The sequence below is a fragment of the Drosophila hydei genome, unplaced genomic scaffold (genome assembly GCF_003285905.1).
Source record: "Drosophila hydei strain 15085-1641.00,03,60 unplaced genomic scaffold, DhydRS2 tig00008116-arrow-pilon, whole genome shotgun sequence".
NCBI classification, from domain to species: domain Eukaryota; kingdom Metazoa; phylum Arthropoda; class Insecta; order Diptera; family Drosophilidae; genus Drosophila; species Drosophila hydei.
In genome coordinates, this window is record NW_022045829.1 from 207,686 (window position 1) to 235,094 (window position 27,409).

Below are 27,409 nucleotides of genomic sequence, written 5' to 3' on the forward strand. Positions count from 1 at the left end.
TCTGCTTGACAACTGTGGCGCAGCATATGGCAAATTAAGTGTCAAAGCAGACGCACACACAAGTGCTGGCATGCACGACTAGCGCATGCCCTGTAAACTCAATGTGATTAGCTGTTTGAGCTTATGAACTTGGCTTACTTTGAAATTTGAAAGGGTATTCAAGCGTGGCCATATTCAATTGATAAAAGTTTTAATTGCGTCATTAAATATAATTATAGATTTGCACTATTGTGCATTGCGCTCGCCATATGGCCTGCAGCTGTGCGTATTTGCATGGCAGTTTCAGCCAGCCCTCTTAAGTATGCTACGATTTTTGTTGCTTCAGCTCAAGCTGCTTGCGTGCCACACGTCGTATGTGTGATGTGTGTAGTGAATCATTGAAGCTAGCATGGGAGCTGATGGTGTAAAAGATGGACGAAGAAAAGTGATTGATGTGATGAGATCTATTCTACATCTATGACAAATTGATAATTTAATTTTATTTTATTTGAAATTTACATTTAAAATACTTTAAATTTCATATGAAAATTTGAATTTAAAATAAAATAAAATAAAATATAAACATATATATGAATATAATTTATTTTTATGCAATTATTTAAAATAGTCGATTAAATGCTTTCTTAGAAAAATTATTAACTTAAATAATTTATTCTTTATAATTTATATATAATTTATAATTATTTTTTTATGTAAAATTCTTTATATACCAATATTTCTTTATTTTTATGCATATATGTCAAATTTACTAATCCGATACGGGATTGAGGGAGCTAGATTATTCTATTCTTTTTTTTAAGCCTGGCCTATATTCCTCTCTTACAAAATTTTACATTTCAATAATTATACAACATTTGGTATACTTTTTAGTTTACCTTTAAAGAGTTTATATAATATATATAATTTCAAAGAGTATATATATATATTTCTTGTGTGTTTTCTACATTTGTATATTTCACTTAATATTCACTAAATTTTGACTGTTTTTGGTAGCCCTCAAGAGCAATGCTATAAGCATTGAAGCTGTTTTCTATATGCCTAAGCAATTTACAAATAAAACTAAAATGATTCAGTTATTATATAGAATTTATATAGAATTTATATAGAATTTATATAGAATTTATATAGAATTTAATTAGCTTTATCCGTAGCAAAAATGCATATAAAACTTCATTTAAAGTCTTTAACTTATCTTTTGCTAGTTCCAGCTATTTATCATCTGCGTATCTCTACATACATTTTATGCCCTCTGGGGTTCAGGGCAGCAGGAATTACTTTGCATACATCTAATCCATATTTCCAATTTATTGACTGACCCCAAAATGTCATATGCCAATCAGACAATTGTATTGCTCGACTGCTTGTGAAAATTCAGTTGAGTTTTCTTTTCGCTTTCGGCTTTTTCATTTGTTATGCAACGAGTAGGACAAATGACATCAGAAATATGTAAACTTCGTCATCGTTAACTATATTAAATATTCATATAAACGTAGATATATATATATATATAATAGATGAGAGAAAAAAGAATTTAGGCAGACAGTTATAAGTTCCCTCGGGCTTAGAAATGCCTCATAAAAGTTGAGATTGAATTTTAATATACTCAAAAGTTGAGTGAAATGAGCGATAAATATGAATGAATACTGAAGCTAAAGATTTTTAAATATAAATTCAGTTTGATTTGAATTTTTATGAAATCTTGTCCGCTTTTATGCCATCGATAAATATCGATTTGTAGCTTTTTGTCTTAAATAGAAATCTAGTGCAAGCTTTTATTTGTGAAGAATATTTTTTTATATAGGCGAATAAAGACGAAATATCTCCCAGTCAAATTCTCTCCTGTAAAGTGTTTCCCTGCAATTTCCCATTTTTATTAATTTTAATTATTTATGACATTCACAGCAAAAAAAATGTATTTTATTCTAGGTTAAATATGAAAAGAGTAAATGAAATAATCGCAATAATTTTTTAATTGTATTTCTTCTTCTTTTTACTTACAGAATTTTGTAATTTGTTTTAAATAAAAAATTTACTCAAATCGAAGCCACGAAAACATGAGATTCTCGAGTAAACAAGAACACGAGCAGCAACAAGCAGATAATGCCAGTGTAATTAAGAACTAATAAGAGGTATATACATATATATATAGGGTTATACCTGGAAATAATAATGGCTGCTGCAACTGTCAGTTCCCTATTGAAAACGCCGTCGACCGAGGCGCAGTTGGATTTGGTGTGCGATGAGTGTGTTTATTATGACACTTGTCTAACGCCAGCTGTCGATGAAGGTGCTGAAATATTTATCGAGAATGGCGCACCAGCTGTGGTAGAAAATGAGGAAGATATCGAGAAGGAACAGCCAAAGAACTTAGCAAGCTCGGCCGAGGCAGAGGCCAAGCCCAAAGCCGAAGAGCCGGAATCAGCGGCATCTAAAACTGCAGAAGGCGCTGCAATTAACGATAACGTTACAAATATCGATAACAATTACGAACTCAATGGCAAAATGACAGTTTTGCTAGACTTTCCCACGGAACAAACTTCCAAGGAGCCACAGCCATGCGTCGATAGCGAAGCTCAGCGGGCGTTCGACGTCTTCACCTTCAACAATGAGAACGTGGATGTGGAGATGGCTAGGCTAACGAATCTAGCACTCAAAATGGGCTATGCGCGCATCATCGACTATGAGAACCTGCGCATTATCGAACATGTTATCGAAAGCGACGACGAGGAGGACGAGGAAGAGAGCGCCGAGGCACAGCAGACGACATCGGAGGAGCTGCAGCAGGCTTGCAAAGATCTGGTCGCTTTCATCGACGAGAGCTATCAGCTGATCGATAAATCGGGCGTCAAAGTTGTTGGCGAACTGCCAACAGCCCAAGCCATCGTCGACAACAACAACAATCGCAGCGGCACGAGCGGCCAGGCGAGCGCTAGAGCCACGCGCAAAGACGCAACGAATCAGGCCCATTGCAGCACAGCGCCAGAGCCAGAGCCAGAGCCAGAGCCAGAGCCAGAGCCAGAGCCGGAGCCAGAGCCGGAGCCAGAGGCAGAGCCAACAGCTCACAGCAGCGCTCTGGTCAAGGCGTATCAATCGAACCTGACGCCGCTGGCGCCGCCCTTTCAACCTGCCGCCCTCAGAGCCAAGCCGCAAAAAGCAATCGCCTCGAGCAGCAGCAACATGTCTATGCAACCTCATGCTGCAGCTTACAACAGAGGCCAGGCTGCAAGCACAGCTTATGCTGGCTATGAGCAGGCTACAGTTTACTATCAGCAACATGCGCTAAGCCTGCCGCAGCAGCAGCAACAGCTGTCGCCCAAGCAGCAGCAGCAAGCGCATTGCAGCCAGCACAGTGGCATGCCGCACATACATTTGCAGTCGAGCAATGGCCCGCAGCTGTTGCCGGTGCAATTAATTACGCTAACGCCAACAGCAACGGCGGCGGCAGCAACAGCAGCAGCAGCAGCCACTGCACCAACTGCTGCTGCTGCTGCAACTGCAACTGGCGCCGCTTGGCCACTCGTGGAGGCGCCCATCTATATGGACATCAATGGAGAGTATCGCAGCTTCTGTCCGGCCCATGGACCGCCCGCATTAGCAGCAGCAGCGGTAGCGGCAGCTGCTGGCAATGGCCAGCAATTGCTCACGCATCAGCATCAATTGCATCAGCAGCAGCAACAGCAGCAGCAGCAGCAGAAGCTCGTGGTGACAAATGTTAATGGAAATATTGGCCAGGCAGCAGCAGCAGCAGCGCCTCAATTGCTGCTGCAATTGGATGCGGCAATACAACAGCAACACAGGCAAACACAACAGCAACAGCAGCAGCAACAGCAGCAACAACAGCAGCAGCAGCAGCAGCAACAGCAGCAACATCATCTGCAGCTACAGCCAGCCATTGCTGCTGCTGCTGCTGGCAGTAAACGCAGCAAACTTTACCGAGGTGAGTGCCCGCTTTATGACATTGTATTTGCAATTTGTGTATCCTTGTTTCCAATTCCATTTGCCATTTGCCATTCGCCATTCGCCATTCGCCATTCGCCATTTCCCTTGACCAGCCGCGCTCCAAGGCTATTTGGCTTTGCCCCAGCATTGTGTCTGGCCTGAACACTTCTTTTTTGCAATTCTTTTCGACTTATCCAAATAACTTGTTCAAGAGCTGGCCGAAATTAATTTTTAAGCTGCTGCTGCTGCTGCAATATTTACCTTTGCTCTATTGATTGTTAAATCCCAGTAAAGCACTGGGTATATTAAGCAATTTTATTTATGTAAAATTATTTAAGCATTTTTAAAGCTAATTGAATTTGAATTTTAGGCATATTTCTCTGAAATATATTTCTTTAAATATACTAAATATTTTATATTTATATATAGAGCATTTCAATTGCATCTTTTGATATTTATGAAAAGAAAACTTTTTTAAGCTATGCGAATCATATTAAACAGCTCAAATATATATATTTATATGTTTATATATCAAATTATATACATATATATTATATACTAAATTATATATATTATACATATTATATATACTATATTACCTTATACACATTTTAATATCGTTCTTTCTCTACAATTATTTAAAACATTTTTAAAAAATTTCAAAATTATATTCTAAAACTTCACATAAAAAAGTTTCTGAAACTGTGTGAAATTCTTTTTCGAATCTTTACCTTTAACTTGCCTTACAACAATCCTTGAAAAAGTGTTAAATTTCTATAAGAAACTCAGCCAAGAAATTTAGCTAAGAAAAAGCATTGAAAGTCTATAAGAAACTCTGCTAAAGATATTCAAATAACTTAAACAGAAAACTTCATAAAACTGGTCAGAACTGATCAGATCATAGGGCAAACTGTTAGACGATGCTATATCTTTCTCTTCTTATTGTTTTAAAACTTAAATATTATCTGTATTGCCACTACTATTTTTTTGTCTCTTTTTTTGTTAGCCAAGTTAACCTCTTTAGTTCGCTGTGTGTGTTTCGCATGCATAGCAATTGCCAAACAGTTCTCTCCGAGCTGTTCATTGGCAGTTAACATCATAAAGCTGGCGGGCAGTGTTTGACCAGATCCTGCTGTGCGTGCAGATGAGACGAGTGTCAATGGCTGCCAGTGCCTGGGTCGCATGGCATATATATCTATTGAACTAGGCATAGTCCTGTGACTATTATTTCTTTCTGTAAATTAAGTTGCCTAGAGAGTTATAGTAAAAGCAACTGAGTAAGTTTATTGTTTTTTAACTCCATTGCTGAATGGCGTGCATTGTGCAGCCGTGTAGAGCCGACTGCAATATTCATATTTCTTTTTCTCTTGTCCTTTTTTACCAGGCTTTTTGCCAAAAAAAATATATCGTGTCTCTCTGCTCTTTACATTTAATTTTATATTTTCTGTGAATATTTAACGTTCCGAAAATGGTTTTCACCAAATGTTATAAGAAAGAATATATAAATAAAAATAATTATTATTTAAGCTTAAAAATAATATAAATATATATTTAGTAATTTTTTAATTTATATATATTTAAAAAAAATATTTATTAATTAAATATAAATATATATATATATATATATATATATATATATATATATATATAAAATTATTTTATTAAAAATTTATATTATTACAGAACTTACTTAAAATTTAAATATTTTAATTTTTGAAAATCATTTCGTATGAAAGAATTTATTCAAAATAATAATTTAAAAATAAAAAATAATTTTTTAAAAATTTAAAAATATTTATTGTGTATTATATAACGTGAAACTAAGAAACTCTAGCTTTTTATAATATTATATATATGTATATTAGTACATACCTGTACATACTACCCACTCTCTTAGATTCCATATATAGAAGATATTTGTAACTTCCTATATCTGGACAGTTGATCTATCTTGAGTTCGTGAGCTAGCATACAAATTGGGGCGAATAGGTTTTTTGGATGGTTGCAATTTGCTTGTTAATGCCTTAATTCTGTCGCTGTGTCGGCCAATCTGCCTGTGCCCCTACTCTCTCTCTCTCTCTCTCTCTCTCTCTATTGTCAGCGCGCTGGTAAAGTGCAAGGCGTGTAGCATGCATCATCTGTCTGTCGCTTCCGTCCTCGGTCTGTTGTCGCCATCAGGCTTGTTGTCCACGTCCAGTGTGACTTGTGCCTTCCAATTTAGTGGCAACATTCGAGTTACCATTTAGTTTAGCAGCCCAGCGCCATTCGGTTTCACTCCAGTCCCGTCCAGTCCAGTCCAGTCAGTCCGGTCCAGTCCATCCGGCTAGCTGGCTGACTGGTTGTAATAATTTTGACACTCACTGTGCGCATATTTTCCATTGCATTTTCCTTTGTGACTTTGCAATTGTGTTTGAGTTTTAGTTTCCTTTTTCCTTTTATTTTTTGGTATATTTTTTATTGGTTGAATACGAAATTCATTCGCCTGCTGGCATTAATACCCTGCTAGCTGCATCAAAAGAGCCTTTAGAGCTTATCATTATTGGATCAATTTTAATGCTCTTGCATAAATAAATAGAATAACTTGAAGCTTAAGTTGTTTTTACTCTAAATTCTTACTAAACCTTTAAGGACACCTCTGATTTGACCCCTCATGACTTATCTTTGCTTTCCTATTCGAATTCTTTCAACAGCTCACCGATGTTTATATATATAGTTATCGATATGTATTACATGAAGTTATCGACGAATAGACTAAAACATTGATACAACAGCCAGCTTGTTAAGCATACTTCTAGCTGGCTAGAAAGTTATCGAATATTGAAAATAAATATGTTTTACTTGCAGACAGTTATCGATATTATGTAATAAATAGGTTTTTCCTGCACAGTTATCGATATTGTGTCATATATATATTTTCTTGCAGAAAGTTATCGATATATTATAAAAAAATATGATTTTCTTGCAGAAAGTTATCGATATATTATAAAAAAATATGATTTTCTTGCAGAAAGTTATCGATATATTATAAAAAAATATGATTTTCTTGCAGAAAGTTATCGATATATTATAAAAAAATATGATTTTCTTGCAGAAAGTTATCGATATATTATGAGAAAATATGATTTTACGGGCCTGTCTAATGTATCTCATAAAAGCAGTTATTGAATTCCAAATTAAATGACTTCAGAGACTAAAAGAAATCTTTTAATATTGCAAAAACTTTTCAGATTCAAGAAATTCTACATAAAAATTTATGCAGCTTTAATGATCTTCTCTAAAGATCAAGTCAACTGGCTTATATATGTATTACATAGTATATATGTATTTATGTAATATATTACTAATTATGCTTAAAGACCCAGTCAAGGCGTTCTGCGCTGTAAATTCTATAAATTTAATGACTTTGAATTTTGATTTATTGTTTTGCTGCTAAGAGTTGAAAAGTGCAGGATATTATGCAGTCGTACAAATCTGGATGTAATTGCTCCGAGCTCGGAGATGTCTCGCTTTTATTCCATATCGTAATTTATACTGTGGTAGTTTGGCTTTTTATTTTTGATTTTATTTTTTATATTTTGCGTTTGACTTGTGCGTCTCTCGGCCTCTCATTGGTTTATGGCTTGTAAGTTGTTTATTATTAATGTTTGGCATATGCCGGAAGCTCGCCGATTTGATGCTATTCTTGCTGCTCTTTGCGGCATGAGCTCATAGTAATATATATCACTCGACAACTCTTGCCACATTTCCCAAACATGCAATGCGTCATTTAGCGATAAAGCAACGAAGCGACTCTCCATCTTTCCAATGCATTTGTGTTCCGAAAATCCTCGAAATCTTATAAGTATATACTATAAATATAAATATATATATATATGGGAATGTATCTATAAGGACGTTTTCTGTGTGCTTCTGGCCTTAAACAAATCTAAAGTTTCTACTAACCAAAGGAAAACGAATCTTTAATGATACATTGCCTGCATGGGTTATGGGTCAACTATAGCAACCATTCATTAACCATTGATCGGTCGCCTAGTTAAATTGAAAAATTCACTTTCAAAAAGTTTGCGAGCCGGAAAACTTAAAGCTAAACAGCAACTGAAAAGCAAAGTTTAGCTGCAAAAGCGAAAGGTTGTTTATGATAACAGGCTAGAATGGCAGGTGAGGCTGTTGAAGGGAGTATAAGTAGGGAACTCGACAACAAGTTGCACCTACTTGAGCTGAGCGTGAAAGGGAAAAGAAAGTCGCACTCGGGAAACTCACTTAAAGTTCGCAAATAAATGAAACGAATGAAGCTGAAGCTGAAGCTGCAGTCGAGCAGACGCAAGAGCTGATGCAACAATTGTCGCCAGGGGATAGTTGGGAAATAAAAAGAAAAACACGGTAAAGATAGTTGTGAACGAACAACGAGAGCAATAAGAGCGATGGCCGACAAAAAGATACCCTATAAAATTACGTCTTTCATATATACTTTTGATTGTCATTTACTCTAATAGTCATTAGAAAAATATTAAATGGCAAGCTCTTATCTATATTATAGATAGGCTCTATGATATTGAACAAAAACAGTAAAATTTTTCTACAAAAGATTCCTAAGAATATATACATAAAATTTCAAGTTTTAACTCAGTTTTCTTTAATTTCGTGAATCTTCGATCTTCTCAAAAAGCTTTCATTACTTTACGCTTACGCAACGTAACCAATGAGTCGACTTGTTTTGCACTCAATTATATACATACACACACAAGCACGTATGTATGCATATATATATACATGCAGACATATATACTTCCACGAGCATTGCTCGTTGATTGAGTTCACTCAGTCGATCGATGCAGTTGTTGTAGCACAGAGGTAGAGAGATCACCACTCTTTTTGCGGCGCTCGCATTCCAACGCTGCCGCTCTTATACATGTCTTCGAGTCCACTCTTATACTGTGGTGATGTTTGAGTGCTGGTAAGACGTCTGCAGCTTCTAACTGGCAAACTGGTGACTGTGCAGCGTTACGAGTGTGTTGAACCTGTGGCAGAGCTCTTCGGCATTATTCCAATTGAAAACTGGAATTGGTTTAACTGGAAACATTGGTATGCGAATTTCGGAATGCCGGAACGGTCCATGGAAGTTTGCCAAGAGCTACAGCAGCAACCATGAACAAGTAAGAGTGCTCCAGACAAACTTATCGACTGCTCGATACCCTTGTAGTCAGCTGTGAATATGCAGCAAAACAAACATGCACGCTTCACGCTTAAAACAATTTGAAATATGCATTCCATATTTCTGTATTTATTTTCCGAATGTTATAAACTTATTGGATCGTGAAGATACATACATTTGCGCAATGCTCATTTTATAGATTTAGAGTAAAAACACAAAAACAAAATTGAGCACTTGATCAGCCGGAGCAACAACATCAGATTGCGATCAAGATTGAGGAAGAATGTTAAAGAGAGAGAGAGAGACCGAGAAATTAAAAGAGAGATAAGTACACATAGAGAGAGGGAAAGGCACACGAAGAGGCGAACGCAAAGCGCAATGAGAATTAAATGTTCAAATAACATATATACACACACACACAAACTTAAGTATAAATATGTAAATGTGTGGGTAAATGGGTATTTTTGCTAGTAATCAGTAACACTGAATTATAAACACCCTTTTTGACAATTACATCTGAGCGGTGTACAAAATGTATACATGTTATTTAATGTTACATCCACAAAATATAAAATTATATTTTGCAATCATATAATAATAATGTAATAATTATATATCTCAATTAAAGTTAAATTGCAACTCACAAATTCCACACTCGATTTGCAAGGGTATTTAAGTAACCTCAATACAAAGACACTTTGCTTGTTGTAATGGGAACGACGAAGAGATAAAAAGCAATTTTGGAGAGTCAATTTGAGAGAGAGAGAGAGACAGAACGAGAGAATGGTGGTGTCGAGGTTTGCAATGCTGTTCCCACTGCTATGTCTTCGATTCCAATGAGCACTCGACGAGTCGATTTACAACAGTACATACACAAATACAAGCACAAATATAGGCAGCAGCACGATCGAGTGGGGTTCCAAGAGGTATGCATGTACCTCTGTGCCTGTGTGAGTGGGCTTCAAACAAGTAATGAAAGCAAGCACTGGAAAAATAATGATTAAGTATGAAAAAACCAAAATACAGAAACAAATTCAAACTAACTTACTCTGCTTTGGAAAATACAACTTGTGAAAGGCCATAACCGTGCCGAGAAGCAAGAGCAAAAATTTGAAAAATATTGATTTATTTTTTGAATTTTTTGTTTTTGTATTAATTTTTGTTAATATTTAAAATTTCGAATTCGAATGGTATATTCGAGGAAATTGTTTATGGGAAATTGTTAAAAACTCACTTCAGAGTTCAGGATTAAAAGGTGTTGTTAAACAATACTTAAAATAATGTTTTAAAATAGAGAATAATATTAATCAGGTTATTTGAAAATATAGTTGTAGAGCAAGAATAATATAAACAATATACATGAACGTATGTGAGCTTAGATTATTCCGATTTCTTTCGGTATATTCTATATTTCTTCTTTCTTAATCGACATTGTTCTAAGAATAATCTCTAAAAACTATATTTTTATTAGATTTATGAGAAAGTTAAATCTTTTAATTTATAGTTATCTTTTACCTCATATCTTTTTCCTTTCACCTCTGCCCGCTTGACTCACAAGTCAAAACATTGAGTAACTTTTGAATAAAAGTAGAATTTGCAGTTTCCATTATGAAGAGTCAGATAAAGTAGTCGTATGGCAACTTGCTGACACTTTGATTAAAGACTGCAGCAGTGATTGGGCTCTGGTTGCAACGTGCAAGTTGCCACTTGCAACTGGCGTCTGTAAAACTGATTCGTTTTCTTTCGGGCAGCTTCGCTTCGGTCGCCTGTGGCAGCGTCTTCTCAACTGCATCTGGTGAAAGTTGCACTCGCTTCATGCGGCTGGTTTTCAAGGTCTTTCCGTAGGTGTTGCATGGACGCAACAAGAAGAAAAAAAACCCAGGGAAGGGAGCACAGCAGAGCTGGCGACTAGTGAAACGCTGTGGTATGTTGGCTTCGAGATTAGGTGAGGTGCTTGCAGCCTGTGGCAAGTTGCTGTGTGTTGCAGTGAAAAAGTAAGATTTATCTAGCGGATATACAACTGTATACTAGAGGAAATATATGGTGTATATATCTATATATATCTGTACTTCCATATATGAAAATCCGTCTCTGTCTTAATTCATTATTATTATTATTATATTATTACCATTCAGTCAGGGTTTAAATTGGGTCCTTCACTATCCCTAGCATCTATATATATATATATATATATATATTTATATTTTACTTGACCTCGCCAATGCACATCCTGATCGTTGGCCTCGATTTTGACATTTATATATTAATATCTGTATCTGTATCTGCATCTGTACCTGCATCTGCATCTGCATCTGCATCAGTTCGGACAGCTATAACTGTAATTGCCATATTCATAATCGAGTAGGGGTTGGGGGTTCCCTTTGACTAGTGGTCATTCAACTGCTCGAGTCGAGTCAGTTGCTCTCGATATATGCTTCATTTGTGCTTCGCTTGGTTCTCCTTCGGCTGCAGATTCGCTGATTCGTAGCCTGATTCGCCACAGTTGGCGCTGTATGTATTTATATATATTACCTGATGAGCACCAGCTCCCAGTTCCAGTTCCACTTCCCAGTGCCACTCTCTTTAGATGCGGCTCGCGGCGGATTTTGCCATATTTATACACGTTCCTGCTTCAGCTGGTTTTTCGCTTATGTTTTCTTGCCGTTTGTATGTCTCCGTCAGCTTCTACGCTCCATTGCGAGTAGTCAACAAATTGTACCCATTGTAAAAATGTCGGCAAAAGGGTATATAATTGCATGGAACTGGCAGTTAGTTGATTTAGATCACTTACCTAGTCTATCAGTTATCGATATATATCGATTGGTATTGGAAGAGTTGCTATCGTGCATGAGATATCGATATATATCGATCAGCGCAGTAGTTCATTTTGATCATTCACATCAAGACTAAAGGGTATCTGCAGGCTGGCAATTCGCCGAATCACTCTTACTTGTTTTGACTGTTGCTATGATTGTTGGACTGCGCAGCATTGACTTTCTCCTTAAATACTATTTTTGTTAACATTGTTTTCAACGTCATTCGCTGAGCCTGATCCGTTAACAGTTATCGCCATCGTCAGCTAGCCTCAACCTCTCGCGTCTCTCGTCTCTCGTCTCTCGTTTATGGTTCGACTTTGTCTGTAACTCCATTGGCTAATTTGCGGCTTTCCTCACTTGCTTCCGTGTGTCATTCATGAGCCACCCTCGCTGTTAACTATCTTTATTTCTTAATTTATCCAGCCTATGCTTTCCTTTTTCCTTTGTCTTGTAATTTTCCAGTTGGCTGCGAAATTGAGTATTAATTGGCGACTTTTGGTAAACACTTTACACAGATTTATATTTAACACTTTAAAGAAGTAAAGCCAAAGTTAAGGAAGTACCAATCGCTTCCATGTAGATCCAGCCAGATAGATTACTCTTTGCATATACCTACTCTCTTTATCATTCATTTTCTGTATTCATAGACTTTACGAACTAGAGATCTATAGCTTGATCTGTAACTTCTGTAGAGCTATATAAAGTTAACGAAGAACTAATACAATGAATTCGAGCTAGTCCAGAAAGCTAGAGAGACCGCTTCCGATCGTAGTTCCCGGATTTCATTTTTTATGCAAAGTTCGAAAAATATAGTAGTTATATACACCAATTTTGGTAGGTATATTCTTAGTAATGCCATAAAGAGAATTTAAAAATATTTCCTTAATAAACGAAGAATAACTGAAATAAGTTAGTTTGATAATTGCTTAACTTGTTTAAAGTCTTTACGATTGATCTAGATTTAGATATAAAAACTCGAACTTTTACAATTGTACTTTAAAACACTTTAAACCTCTTTCGCTCGAGCCTTTATCTATGCAATTTTGTGCTAATAGATTAAAAACCCTTAAATTGCATATCTAACCTTCATAACTGTAAAGTTTTCCCTGCTCAGCAGCACCAGATAGCAACTCGGCTCCACTCCCAACAGCCATCAGATTAAAGTTTCAACTTCAGTTGGTTTTCTCCCAACTATCGACCAGTCAGAGAGTCAGCTTTGAGAAGCAGAAGAAGAAGCTGAAGAAGAAGTGGGAAAAAAAGTTGCGAAAAACGCCACTCGACAACTGCAAAAATGTGGCCACTGGCTGCACGGGGGCAGAAGGCGTGAGGCATGGCCGGGGTAGGGGGAGGTGAGGTTTTCCCCAACATGAGGAATTTTGTTGTGGGGAAGCGGTGGGGTTCGGTTTGCTGGCTATTTGAAAAGTTTGCAAAGCGATTGCCGCCTGTTTGCATGACTTGTGGCTGACAACAAAATCGCTGGAGCAGCTGAGCTGAGCTGGTGCCAGAGCCACAGCCAGAGCCAGAGCCAAAGCCAAAGCCGAAGCCAAAGCCGAACACAAAGTGATTTCTACAGCATTTCCATTTGTTGTCCCATTGAGGTTGTGCTGTTCCACTTAAATACGAAATCGCCTGGGCAACATAAGGCGTGACTAAAAATGGAATTTACTAATAGTGATCGATAGATCCTCATACATACAGGCAAGTATCTACCCAGGAAACTTATCGAATTGCAATTGAAATCCTTAACGACAATTTCTTAAAGAAACTCTTCGCTTCTCTTTCGGCAGATGCATTGAAACTGGATCAACATACAAACTAGAATAACTCGAAATCTAACCATCTAAAGTAATCAGATCTATCTACTCAGATATACCCTGCGGATTCTGGCCAACAATTGAGGTCAGCAGTGGAAGCTGTAGCACAGCTTCCATTAGAGAAATCTAGAATTTTGGGTACTAAGTCTGGAATGTTCCTTAATGAACCTAGCTCGAGAAACAATAACAATCAGTCAGCGGCTGATGTAAGCAGCGACCACTGCTTGAGATACAAATGTATCTGAAGCATACAAATGTATCTGTCGCAATACCCGCACTGTTTTGCTAAAAACTATTGAAATCATTTGCAGTTTTTGATTAATTGGCGTTGCTAATGCAAATGTTTTTGGCTGCTCGCTTCGTGTACAAAGGCACTCAAACATATGCACACTATGTGTGTGTGTGTGCATGCATATGTCTAGTGCACATTGTCTATGCGCCAAGCCAGCGTATGGCGAACTATTTAAAATGTATCCAAAGAGATACAAAATACATTACGAATGCGGTTGCCAAGTCTTGGAAATTCCCTTTATTGCATTCTTTCCCACACCAAGCGAACAGACGGCGAGCCAGCCAGCCAGCCTTTGATGCAAAGCTTCGTCTCTCTCTCACTCTCTCAGCTAGAGACAAAGAGAGAGAGAGGGAGAGAGACTACAATATCACAGAGAGATAGAGAGAGCGAGTGATACTTTAGGTCTTCTTGCAGGTTGGCTGCTCGGTCGGTTGGCTGTTGTTAAGAGTGTGTATGTGCGACTGCAGAGGGCTTACGTCGCCGTCGTCATTTGCAGTGTCGTAAATTATATTAGAGTGTCCCATTCTGTGCGAGGCTGCCACAAAACCTAGTCAAGCCGGCTCGAGCAACTTTAACATCATAATCATTGCGATGATTATTTTGATTTAGTGACTGCAACCAGAATACACTGCACATCTATAATTAAATGTTGCTCAAATATTAGAAAATTTTCATTTTAAACACATGTATGTGTTTGTCTGTGTGTGTGTCTACCAGCATAATTTGATTGACTCTAAGCTGTAATTAGCAATTAAATAAGAATAATGAGGAAATAGTTGCATATCGGACCCAAAACAGCGGCAGCTTAAATGATAAGTTATATAAAAGTTATAAAATCCTTTTTTTATTAATTATTTATTTTGCAATATTTCATATTTAATTCTCTTATACAAATAGCAAAAGCCACAAAGCCGCCTGCATTGCGCAGCTTACAAGCAAAAGAAAAAAATGTACGAAAAAAAGCTCATGCCAAACCGGTTCTTTGTAAGCACACATTCGCAAGCGCAAGGTAATGTATAAGTAAACACACTTATAAAAGCGGCCATCGCCATGTTCAATTCGCCAGCGAAGTGCAGCCGGGTATGCGTACCTTGTGAACTACTTACGACTGGCTGGTGAAGGGTATATGTGTAGGTATACGTGTGCATGTATTGGAGTCGAGCTGTGTTAGTGTTCGAGCCGAAGGAAGGTCGAATGTATGCTAAGGCTAGTCAGCTTGCAGATGAGAATGGATGGTATCTGTTAGTCGGGCAGGCAGGCAGTGAGGCAAATGTCTTCTTTTTTCTTTTTGCTAAATAATTCGTTTTTTTTTTGCCATCCATTCAAAATGTACCGCCAAACTCTTGGGTCTAAAGTTCAAATGCTATCGCTAGGCTGGATTTCTCGTTGGGTGTAGTTATTATTATTGATAAAGTCGATGCTCTGTGGCGACACCATTTCCAGAATTTGGTTACTTTCGGTTTCTGACCTTTTGGGGTTATCTATGAGCCACATTATATGATAATCTGACTTTTGTTTGTTTTTTTTTTTCTCGCTACCCACATGTAGCTATGTAGGCGTAATGTTTTGTGTAGGAGTTTGCCAACAATATGTAAATCATCTGTCCAATATTTCCTAAAATTCAAATGAAAACACGCAATCGCTTTCTCATGTGAAAACATTGTAAATTTATCAAATAAAGTATAGGTTGTGTTCGTGGCATTCTTCGAGACTGTAAATAACAGCATCAAACCAAGTGCAACCCGAATACAAATCGTAGCCGCGCTGCAATAGATTTTCTCTTTGTCTCTTTTGTAGCGCGGTCCGCTCTCTTTGGATCTACTCTCTTCGCCCACACAAAATGCAGTGTTAGTGCTGCTTTACCGGTTTTGCCTTTACTACGATGACAACGCGCTCGTTCGTTGTTTTTTTTTGTATTTTTTTTGTATTTTTTTTGTATTTCTTTTTGTGTACGTGCGGTCTATCTTTTAGATAAATATGTATCTAACGGTTGATTGCAGTAGTAAATGGCGCTCAGCTGTGCGAACCGGCCATACACTGGTTATGCGGGCGACTCAACAACGACTTTGACTTCGGCTCTGCTTCCAGTTTCGATTCCAGTCGTGTAGAAATATTTCGGACTGGGCGCGTTCCAACACGAGCGTTCCATGCAACATTGCCAGCTAGCAGCTAGCAGCGTCGGCACGTTTCGTGACTGTTCGAGGGAGCAACGCCAGCATTCCGAACAGTCCGACACTAACTTTCAAACTGTACGGTTTGGCAGAGTTTCCAGCAGCGGAGGCAGCGCGTCATGTTCGATGTTTTTACTCGGCCACTGCCATACACAACACAGCTAGCCAGCTAGCTACACACAAACAAAAACTCAAGCAACAAGAACAACAACAACAACAAACACAACAACAGCAACAAAAACTGCAATAAGTGATTGTTGTTGTAAAGTTTAAGCAATTGAAGTGAGTGCGCGAAATTCAAGGAATATCAAAATTTATAACGCATAATGAAATTCGCATAAAAAATTTATATTAATCAAATAAAAACATGTTCGAGAGGGCAAAAAGAAAATTAACCAAGTCAAGTTGTTATTGTTATTAGTTCACATCCTGCTCTTTGTGTATTTAGATAGATATTAACGTATTCGGCTATATGCATGTGTGTGTGTGCGTATGTATGTACATATTCAAAAAGTGAACAACAAAACGTCAAACATATAATATTTTTTTTATATATTTATATTATTTTGTGGTGATTTTGATTAAAAAAACGAATCCGCTCTTTTCAATTGTAATATCCGGTGTAGCGGAATTTCGCTGTGTCTGAATCTGATAATATACATACATACGTACATATATATGAATGTACAAAAGTATTTATGTCAGTGTGTATGTGTGTGTGCTTGTGTGTCCGCGTGTGGCTATGTGTGAATGTGAATGTGATTGTGTGAGTGACAGAGAGGGAGACAGAGCGAGAAAGATAGAGAGAGAGCGAGCAAGCGAGCGAGCGTGTGCACACATAAACAGGCGAGTGAAATAGAAAATTGAACCCAAGAAGAAGGAGAAGAAGAAGAAGAGGCATGGAAAGCGTTCGAGACAATTTTTGTGTCTTCTTTTGTTTATAGAATTTATCGCGCTGGCAACATTGAGGTTATATAAAGATTCATATTTCTCTTCTTTAACAATTTTCGCAGCTTCTAAAAAATATCGAGCGATCGAAACTAATCAAAAAGTGCAATTAATAAGTGCAATAAAACACGACGACAACAAACGTTGTTGAAATATCGCCAATGTGTTCATTGTTCGTTGTTTAGTTAAACGATATTAACAATTGTAAAATATAATTAAAACAAAGATCAATAATGCAATAATTAAGAAACAAAACAAGTGCAATTAATACAAATTTACAATTAATCAATTAGTTAACAATTAAAAGAACAACTTTGTCACAACTTCGAAACACGAAACAAACAATAATTGAAATTTAAATAAGAAAAGAAATCTTAAAAATCTTTAAATATATTCCATTTGAGGATTATTCCAAGCTCTAAGACTTTTGCTAACTGTAAGTATATAAGAATTGAATCATAATTAATTAAAAATATAATTTATCGGCGTTTGCATTTGCGTTTGCTACTTCTACCAAGAGCGAAGCTCGTTAAAGAGTTATATGAGAGAGTACTGAAATATTTGATGGAATTAAAAAAATATATATTATATATAAATAGTTGAGAGATATTCACAACGTGGCATAAAAATCGCTAAACAAAAATCTCATTTTTTAAAGAATAATTAAAATTTAAAGAAACATAATAAATGTATAGCTCAGCAAATTACCCCTCTATAAATTGTCATGTAAACTTGTTTTTTTTTTTTTTTTGTTATCTACATTTAGATTCATACGAGTGTTGCTCAAATTGATTGTTATTGTTGTTGTTGTTGCTTGAGGAAAAAACATGCAATTTTGTAATTATTGTTTTACGGTCTGTTTGAGATGATTTCTGTAGGCTGTTTATCGCATATACTAGATATGTTGCTGTCTGTAGAGAATCTCGAACTTTGGCTCTATGCGGAGCTCTGCGCTAGCAAGGATATTTGGCATTTGAGATTGTTTGCTTCAGCGGATCAAGTCTTTTGGTGGCTCTTCGTGTATTTCGCGATGTCAGTGAACTGCAGACCAGCTACAAGATACTTTCCGCACAAAAAAGTTGCGTGTTTGTTTAGGCTTGAAATCCAAAAAAAAAAAATAATAAAATAAAAAAAATGGAAATAAAAAAATTACACAGCGCAAAAGCGACACGTAATGAATGGAATGGAATGGAATGGATTGTTGATGGTACGAGAGAGATGACGCTGACGCTCGAGAGCTCGCGCGGTTATTGACTCTCCTTTCCATCACTTTCCCTTCCCTGCCCTTCACGCCCCGCCCCCAACCTTTGCCAGCTAGCCACTCCACTCCGATCGTCATTGCCTTCATGCTTTGTTTGTGTTTATGTTGATGTGTCTTGTTTGCGACTCTTCACTTTTTGGTTAATTTTCTTTTGACTCATCAGCGGACATCATGTGAATTAATTTTCTTTTACGCTGCAATAAAGCAAGGCTCGACTAAAGTATACCCTAGCTAAAATGTGCAAAAGGGGAAGCGAACTCCAACAAGAGATCATCATCATTAATCAGTATAAATATATAACTGATCAGCCTTGGTTGGTGGACTAAGGGTATTTGTTAGTCGAGCACTCCACATAAGAAAACCTAGAACATGTGGTTTGCTGATTTATAAAAAAAATATATGTTGTATATATAAAATATATATTATTCTCAACATATATCTAACAATTGTAACTAGTGTATATGATATATTATGATATATAATCGTTATTAAGGAATTATTCTTAATCTGTTTTATTCTTTATAAACATTATTCATGGTACTTTTTTTGCAACACACGTACTACAACTCTTAAAGATTGATTCACCTTGACATGTTGATGGACTGAGGAATAAACATATGGTTTGACTAGAGAGACAATGAAAGGGAGACGTAGAGAGTGAAAGAGACAGAGAGTCAGCTGTTGACGTTGATAAAACTGTTTTTGATGTGCAATTAATTTGGTTGTTTCCATGAAAGCAAGGTCTTATATACCAATACACTTGAATGCTCGCCCACGAAACGAGAAGAGTGTATTAGTTTCGTCAAATTAACAAATGTCTATCTATCATATGAGGTATACCGCTAAATCGATAAATATCGATACCATTGAAAAAATACCAAATTCGTCTGGATTTCAATAGAGATTTATAGCTGTCTAGGACAGCCGCTCCGAACATGGCCTTGTGTGTGTTTAGTTTTGTATTTGGGAACACCTAAGCACATGCTTTGTTGTCGCCCAGTACAGAAATGTGCTGAGCTCATTCAGCCATTGACGGAAATTTCAATTCAAGTATTTTTATCAGTAGCCTGCAATGTAGTTGGAAATATATTAAAATTCAAACAGTTAGTTATAATGCTGCCAGTGGTCCATACCTGTCATTTCGCTGAGACTTAAGCAGGTGCGAAAGGCGAATAAAATGTTCTCTGGGCTGCGTAAGAAGAACGAACGAGATTCTTTCAACAGAGATTGGGAGAACTATCACAAGCGAAATGTAAATGTTGCCCATCAGCTGGCCCAGAAGTTGGAGAAGCCAGTAACTGAGATAACGAAACTAATGTATAATATAACGGTGCAGAATTACAGCCAGATCTTAAATCCAATCGGCGGGGTTTTAAGGAAGTGGGAAGTGCCCTTCGTCAGCGCCGATGCTTGTGACAAATTTCTGACAATCTTTGACTTAGATGGGAATCTACGAAATCCATCGCATCCCAAGAGTCTTTTTAAACTGCTTCAACTGATGCAGCACATATCCAGATGGGGTTCCAGTAGCTACTCGAGTCGCGCACAATTAGCAAACAGTCAATACGTAGCCAATATGAAATTTGCTAGCTCTTATCCAAAAATAAGTTCCAATTTTTTTGAACAAGTTTACAAAATTGGTAAGCTGAACAGAAAGCCGCAGCAGCAGCAGCGGAAATACAGCAGCATCGGCGAGAGGTACACCAGTGCCATCAGCAATCACATCAGGTACGCCGATAATATCAACACCGAAAGAGAACAGAAATTAAAAAAAAAAACTTTTCAAAAAGTACGGCATGCGTTGTTACCGCGATCAAAGTCTAAGATCTCGCTGATCAGTAAATCGAATATAGGCCGATTCAAGAATCTGTCCAAGTTCTATACATCAAGAGCGAAAAAGAGTGCCAAATTGTCCCTGGCCGAGCTGATGACTGATGATAAGGGACGGCGACGGGCATTCGGAATCATGGAGCTTGACATGCTGAAGTCGAAACAAAAGTTTTTTTTGCGTTTACTACTGGAAAAGAACATGAAAGATAAAGCCGATGAGCTTATCAATGCATTGGTTGAAACAGAACTGGGCGATCCTCTAAAGCATCAATATCGCGAGAACTCTGTTGCAGCAGAAATATCTAGCTTCTATTCGGCTGTTGTGGCCAAGCATGGGCATTACAAAAGAGCCCAAATAAAATGGGACTTGCCCTTTGATATGAAATCTGAAACACTGCTACAGCGTTATAACAATGTTAAGTTACCAACTATGGATCGTGTGTTCATAGTATACCACGCACCTTATAACGACAACAATCCCTCCGCTTGGAAGCATAATCCGCACAGGCTTTAAGTGCTCGGCACTGGATATCAGAGCATGTCCGTCCCATAACTTAAGTTAACAGTGCTATGTGCTACTGAGCTATTGGTCCACAGCATGGACCTCACACAGATTGTTTACAGTACCAGGTCATACGCTGCCGTCGATAGTAGGAGATCATGGGAAGAGCAAATGTATTTGCTGTCACTAATACAGATTTTAGTTAGCAATGAGTCATAACAAATAAAATTCCTTAAGTATACGCACGGTTTTCAATTTTTAATTTCAATGCCGATATTCTGCTCCCCTTTCTGCGGCCAGCCAAACAGTCAAATACTTCGCGCGCTCAGCTGTGAGCAGGACACGGAGACTGCTAGGAAATGTAAGCATCTCAGAGAGAGAGACGATGGGGTCTAACCAATGGAAGCATGCTAAAACACCTGGCCAACATAGTACAGAAGCCGTTCCATCGGTTTTATCCACTAACCAGACATTTAATCTTAACTCAGCCAAGGTGTGAGAACTTATTGAATAAAACTTAATATATTAACTTAAGATTATTGCAATTGTAATACTATCAGGCTTCTAATGCCCTGACAATATCCAGCAATATTTTACAAACCTTTTTCCATGCTGAGACACCCAGAAGATGAAGCACATTAACTATTTAAGACACGAGAGGTAGTTCTTAATAAATAATCATTTCATCTGATAGTAGAGTTGTGGAACATTCGGGTCCAACTCGAAAAAGAATCCATGTATGTTCCGCAGTTTAAGAGCTGATTGGTTGGACATAATCTGAACCCCGTCTGATCTGCGTTATATATATACTCTATATCTTGTATTTAACAAAAGCTTATAAACATTTAAGCATTTAGTAGTGAGCCCGACTTTAAGATATCCACACCTGAGTTGAGCTAAGAATTTCTCCGAACAGCGCGCATTGCCTCTATCAGATGAGGTTGGATGGAAGGACGTACGGACAGGCAGGCAGTCGACTCAGCTTATCGTCCTGATATAAGAATGTATCTACTTTATGTGGACTGCCAAGCCTATTTCTGACTGTTGCACACATTTAAACGAAACCAATATAGCCTGAAGCTAGGCAAATTCCTGCGAGTTACTCATGACAAATGCCCTCCATAGACAACCCAAAGCGATCCTTTGATCGGCGGCAAGCAAAACCATCCTTCCCAGTGGATCTTTCCGTGTGTCCTTTCAACAAGAGAAACTCATGCTTTCTATAACACTTTTTGCTATCGGTAGTAGGCTTTAAAAGTCAGAGTTCAAGTACCTAATGTCAGCAATGTGCTTCGAGCTTCAGTTTTAAAATTACGTTTTTAATATATAGAAGCTTTAAAAATTTTAATCTCAATGCCGATATTCTGCTCCTCCTCCTGCGGTGAGCCAAAGAACCGAATTCTTCGACTGATCAACTGTGAGCAGGAGACGGAGACTGCTAGGAAATGTAAGCAGTTCAATCCAATTTGGCACTCGGAGGAAAGGCGATGGGCTCTGCAAAATGGAATCATGTTAAGGCACCTGGCCAACATAGTACAGAAGCCAGTCGATCAGGTGTCCAGATTCATGTTTGAGCTAACTATGAAAAAGTTTGGCGAGATAACTAATCCAAAATGTTCGCGTTGGACCCATTGCCGAGTGCCGTTCGTTAGGCCTGACACTTGTGTGCTCTACGATGGAATTTTCGATCGTGAGGGCAATCTTCGCCAAGTATTTCATCCGTACATTCAACAGTTAGTGGTTTCAATATTGGATCACTACTTAAATATGCCGTGCGAGGTAGAAGAGCCGCATAGTAAAAGACCAGAGTATGCGATGTTTAGCAGCAGGAAGGGAACAACTTGTAAGAATTTTTTAAAATCTGACAGGAATGATAGAAATAGCAATACCACAGATTTGGTGGGGTTTTTGAAGAATTCGACGTTTAGCTTGGGATTCGGTACTAATTCAGGCAAGGGACAGGGCAATGACAAAGGCAACCGTAGCCTTAATAGAGACGGTGGAAAAGAATCAGATAAAGATTCAGATAAAGAGAAAAATAAAAAAAAAGAAGAAAAAGAAAAAGGAAAAGAAAAAGGAAAAGGAAAAGGAAATAGAAGTTCAGATGGAAGTTCTGATGAAAGCTCTGATGATGATGATACAAGTTATGATCGTTATGGTAGTCATGATCGTAATGGTAGCTACGGTCGTAGTAGTAACCCTGATCGTAATGGTAACTATAATCGCAAAGGTGACTATGATCGCAAAGGTAACCATGATCGCAGAGGTGACTATGATCGCAAAGGTAACTATGATCGCAGAGGTGACTATGATCGCAAAGGAAACTATGATCGCAGAGGTGACTATGATCGCAAAGGTAACCAGGATCGTAATGGTAACCGTGATCGTAATGGTAACTACGATCGCAATGGTAATTATGATCGTAGTGGTAGCTATGATCCTAGTGATGATCGAAATGATCGTAATTATAGTACTGATGGCACTTATGATGATGATGATCATCATGGTAAAGGTAACTCCGCCCGCAAAGGTGGCGTTGGTCAAGATCGTCGTAACAGAGACATTGCGGAAATTTCAGACTTGTACTCAGATGTTGTGGAAAACAAAAAGCAGTTGATTAAGAAAAAACCACCACCAAAGAAGAAGGCTTTCAAAGGCGAGGGAGCACAATATTTGGGTGTGATGCTACCAGTATTAATGCACGAGCCATTCGATGATCAGAAGCCGTGGACATGGATCCGACGACATCCCCAACAACCACGGCTGCTCGAAGGAGTTAAAGTGGGACGTGCCAAGATACATAAGTACAGGCGTCACACCCTAGAGTTACAAATTAAAACGGCAAGAAGAGATCAATCAATACGAACGATGTATGATGTTAAGGATCATCCGTCGATCATTTCTGTTGACATGTTTGGCAGGGCTGAAAAGCCAAAGAAGGGTATACCACTGGTGACAGCGTACAACTATAAAAAGCTATTGATCAAGTCACAACCGATAAAATGAAACTCGGGATGTAAGGCTATCAACTGTGACGGATAACAAAACATTTACGAAAGCTCAAGAAATACGATGTTTATTGATTATTTAACTATTTGTGTTGTTATTGTAATTAAGCTTGGTTGAAGGACGAAAGAAGGGTTCTTAGAGGTGCTAGCAGCAGGCAGTTTATATAGCTCCAAGTGGAGATTCTAATGCAAAAACAGCTTAAGTCTTGACACAAAGTAGTTAAGCCATATCAGAATAGAAACATCAAGAATACAATTTATTGAAACGCAACTGTAGAATTTGTAGACAGCTGTAGGCGAGAGAGCTCTTTGGGGCGACTCGACGATTGAGTTGTGGCATAATTATTGCGCATTTTGAAAGATATGTGTTCAGACTTCCTTTTTGCATGTGCTGGAAACTTCAGCAATATTCATGGGGCGATTTGAACTATTTACAGTCGTTTCCTCATGCTAGCTACAAGCTTGAGATAAAGCTAGTTGAGCACAGTTTTTAAGTAATTTGGCTTGAAATGTTTGATAATATCTATATATATATATTTATATAAGTATCTATATATATTTATATATATCATAAAATGATTTAAATGACATAGTGTTATATTTATAATAATTTAATATATTTAATAATTCAGTTTAAGGCTTGAGCAATTTTATAGACGTAGCCTGGCTACGACTTTTGCAGCGAAAAAGCAAGCAAAGGCCCACTGTGCGAATCAGCTATATCGCTCAACTGATTCACACCACAAATTGCTCGATAGCTCCGAAGGCGCAGACTTCGTATTTGTTTAATGCTCATTTGTTCAGGCCGCGACATTTGCCAAAAACACAGAAAAAAAAAGAGAAGAAGAAGCAGGCGAACAAAACGCGACGATGTTTGCCCGCTCGTTCCGTCTCGCGTACGCTCTTTACATATTTCTTTTCGCAGAGTCTGTTTGCATGTTAGGCCGAATCCACTTAAATCGATAAAAACTATCAAATCTGTTTAGGGGCGTTTGTGCCGTTGACTCCCGATGCCATTGCCGTTGCCATTGCGATTTTGGGCTGCCTTGTCGTATGAGTGACGACTCATACGACATGTGCGCCAGCCGCGTTGCCTCGGCTCTCGACTTGGTCTTGGTCGCCACTCATTTTTCGGCCATGTTGCGTATGCTGTCAAATCTCTTCCGCTCCAGCCTTTCTCGAATGCTGTTGGCATTTTTTCTTGGCAAGAGCCACCGAAAATTTGTAGCCATTGTTGTTGGGAAATGTCCGTTCTGGCACCGAGTTGGCCCAAGACCATTGTGTTGGGCTGTGCAGTGGATGGGGCTCGTGCGTTAGGCCGAGCAAAATGGCAGCAGCCAGCAGCCAGCAGCCAGCAGCCAGCAATTCTGTTCTTTTTACTGTTGTCAAGCCGACAACACAAATACACATAATCATATATTGATATCTAAGTGTATGTATGAATGCGCACAGAGGCGCCGCCATTAAAGAGTCGCAAGCGAATGAGCGAAATCCTAGCCATTTGCAACTTTTGCTGTTCGATTGGTGAATTCTTAACTTTATATCTTTGAACTTTATATTTAATATAATTTAATAGAATTATATTTATTTACACAACTCAACTCAACTCGAAGTTGATCTCGAATCAGTCGAGCCAGCATTGAAATGCTTTATGTAGTCATTTCTATTAAATGTCAACGACTTTGCCTAATGCTTACTTATCATTTTTATATTAAGACAAACATCACGCACTCGCAATGTTCATTTGATATGAACTGCGTGCTCTGAGTTTATAATTCACTGCGACCGAAAATGATGTAAGTCCTAATCCTTAATCATTGTAGGATAAATGATGTCTGCGTAATAATCATAGCAATTGGTTAACAGGAATATTAATTATCATAATATGCTGTTGACAAGACTCTCACGATGTCCTAAGGCTTGACTGGACTCGTTACAGAACTCATCTTAATCAAAGAGTTCCTTTGGTTCCATTGTATTTTGCGACATTTAAGGCTTTGTCTGCTCTCAACAGCATAATTGCTGCATTTATGTGATAAGTTTCTTGTTGTTGTCGAAATACATCTTAGATTTTATGACCTCTTCGCACTGTGGCCTAACTTTTGTATCCGTTTGCTGTCAAGGAGTCAAAGAACTTACATTGATCTATTTGTGTTTCCTTGGCTAAGCTCTGTGAAGAAGGCAACTAACCTTGTGAGTGACATATGAAGTGCTAAATGGAATCGTTATAAAATCAAAAGAGTCTTGATAAATCATATAATAATAAATAATAAATCTAAAGATTTGATACTTTAGATATTTCATCTTGTATATCTTATGCAAGTCTACATCTTTTTGCTTTTCATATGCTCTCCCATCTCATAATATTAATAAAAATTTATTTTTAAACAACATTTTCTGGTACATTATAATAGCTTTTGGCATATTGCTTTAATTTTAATTTGTTTATTAATATGATTTCATAATTATTAATGTTCTATGAATTTTTAGTTGCCATTGAAGCTATAAACAAAGTGAATATGTTTATTAAGATTTTACGTAAACTATTTGAGATATTTTCTCATCAATTTGAATTGATTTTAACTGTGTACTGCACAGCAGAAATTGAGATGCTTAAAAGAAGAATTTTGTACTCATAAGTCAACATTTATTGAAGTTTTATATCAGAAATTGAAACTAGAATTGCTTTGTTTCTGCAGAGCTTCAAGAGTTGCCCAACTAAAAGTGCAGGAAATGAAATTTTTGGTACATTTGAGATGTTGTAAGGTCAAGATACATACTTTTCAAAAAAGATTTATTATGTTATCTAGACGATAGACTTTTCTTGTCATCGAGATATTGTCTTTGGAATTTACTGCTCCCATTTCCCTTCTTGCCACACTCAACTTAAGTCAAACCCATATTTCAAGAGACGCTATCAAAATCACTCGATAACAAATTAACTGAATTCTGCTATACATAGCTATGAAAAACCTGATACAGCTAAATAAAATAGTAATTAAATATCTCAAAACAAAATAAAATAAATAAAAAATAAATAAAAAATAAATAAAAATTAAATATACATTATTGAGTACACATTAAATATAAACCAAAGTGCAGCTTGCCTTTTGGACATTTTAATAGAGCTGAATCGAAACAACAGCGACATGAGCCCATTGTTAGTGCATTAACCTGATCGCAGCACATTCATTTGCTAACTAATTTTCCTTTTTTTTTGTTTTAATATAAACATACAACAGTTGTTGAATGGGCTTATGCAATAGCTCTGTAATTAGCCACAAAGTTTTTTTTTTTCGTTTTTGTTTTTGCATTGTTATGTGCCAAAAGCTGGATTATGCAACCGACAAACGCCTGAACAATAACCAGAAATGCCAAAACAGATATTAACTATTTAGATAAGTTGCTCTCGCTTGAGCGTGGAAATGGAGTAGAGAAGATGGAACTGCTATATAGAAAATTGTAATTTTATCAAAATAACAACTATTGAGACTTGCCGATGGGTGGCTTATGCAATTAACTTTGATTGTTGCAATGCTGCAAGATGTTGCATTTAACTGACGGACTGACGGACTGACTGACTGACTGAGTGCGACGACTTGTTGCCAGTGTGAAACCGCAAATTATTGATCGGTTAATAGAGTTGAGCAAAAAAACAAAACAAAAACATTTAACC

General features: G+C 37.5%; 3 protein-coding genes across 3 annotated transcripts in view; all 3 read left to right on the forward strand.

Annotated features, from left to right (window-relative positions):
* The first annotated feature begins 3,537 nt into the window (after window positions 1-3,537).
* On the forward strand, window positions 3,538-9,088 carry LOC115483319. Its single transcript, XM_030224702.1, has 2 exons — window positions 3,538-3,702; window positions 8,909-9,088. Exons 1-2 carry the CDS (start codon window positions 3,538-3,540, stop codon window positions 9,086-9,088), a joined length of 345 nt encoding a protein of 114 aa, XP_030080562.1.
* A 7,340-nt stretch (window positions 9,089-16,428) lies between these two features.
* The window catches only part of LOC111594186 (fibronectin type-III domain-containing protein 3A), a 34,556-nt gene continuing 23,575 nt past the window's right edge, over window positions 16,429-27,409 (forward strand). The window contains exons 1-2 of the mRNA XM_030224638.1: window positions 16,429-16,466; window positions 17,198-17,568. The gene's annotated coding sequence lies outside the window, so the exon portion shown is untranslated. The remainder of the gene's footprint in view (window positions 16,467-17,197; window positions 17,569-27,409) is intronic.
* On the forward strand, window positions 19,424-23,817 carry LOC111594193. The gene is made up of 2 exons (XM_023307387.2): window positions 19,424-20,729; window positions 22,056-23,817. Exons 1-2 carry the CDS (start codon window positions 19,571-19,573, stop codon window positions 23,729-23,731), a joined length of 2,835 nt encoding a protein of 944 aa, XP_023163155.2. The 5' UTR covers window positions 19,424-19,570; the 3' UTR covers window positions 23,732-23,817.

Coding starts and splice junctions, on each gene's coding strand:
- LOC115483319 (XM_030224702.1), top strand. CDS start 3,538: ATGGACATCAATGGAGAGTATCGCAGCTTCTGTCCGGCCCATGGACCG. Junction 3,703..8,908: donor AGCAGCAGCAGAAGCTCGTG/GTGACAAATGTT, acceptor AGACGTCTGCAG/CTTCTAACTGGCAAACTGGT.
- LOC111594193 (XM_023307387.2), top strand. CDS start 19,571: ATGTTCTCTGGGCTGCGTAAGAAGAACGAACGAGATTCTTTCAACAGA. Junction 20,730..22,055: donor TTGGAAGCATAATCCGCACA/GGCTTTAAGTGC, acceptor TTTAATATATAG/AAGCTTTAAAAATTTTAATC.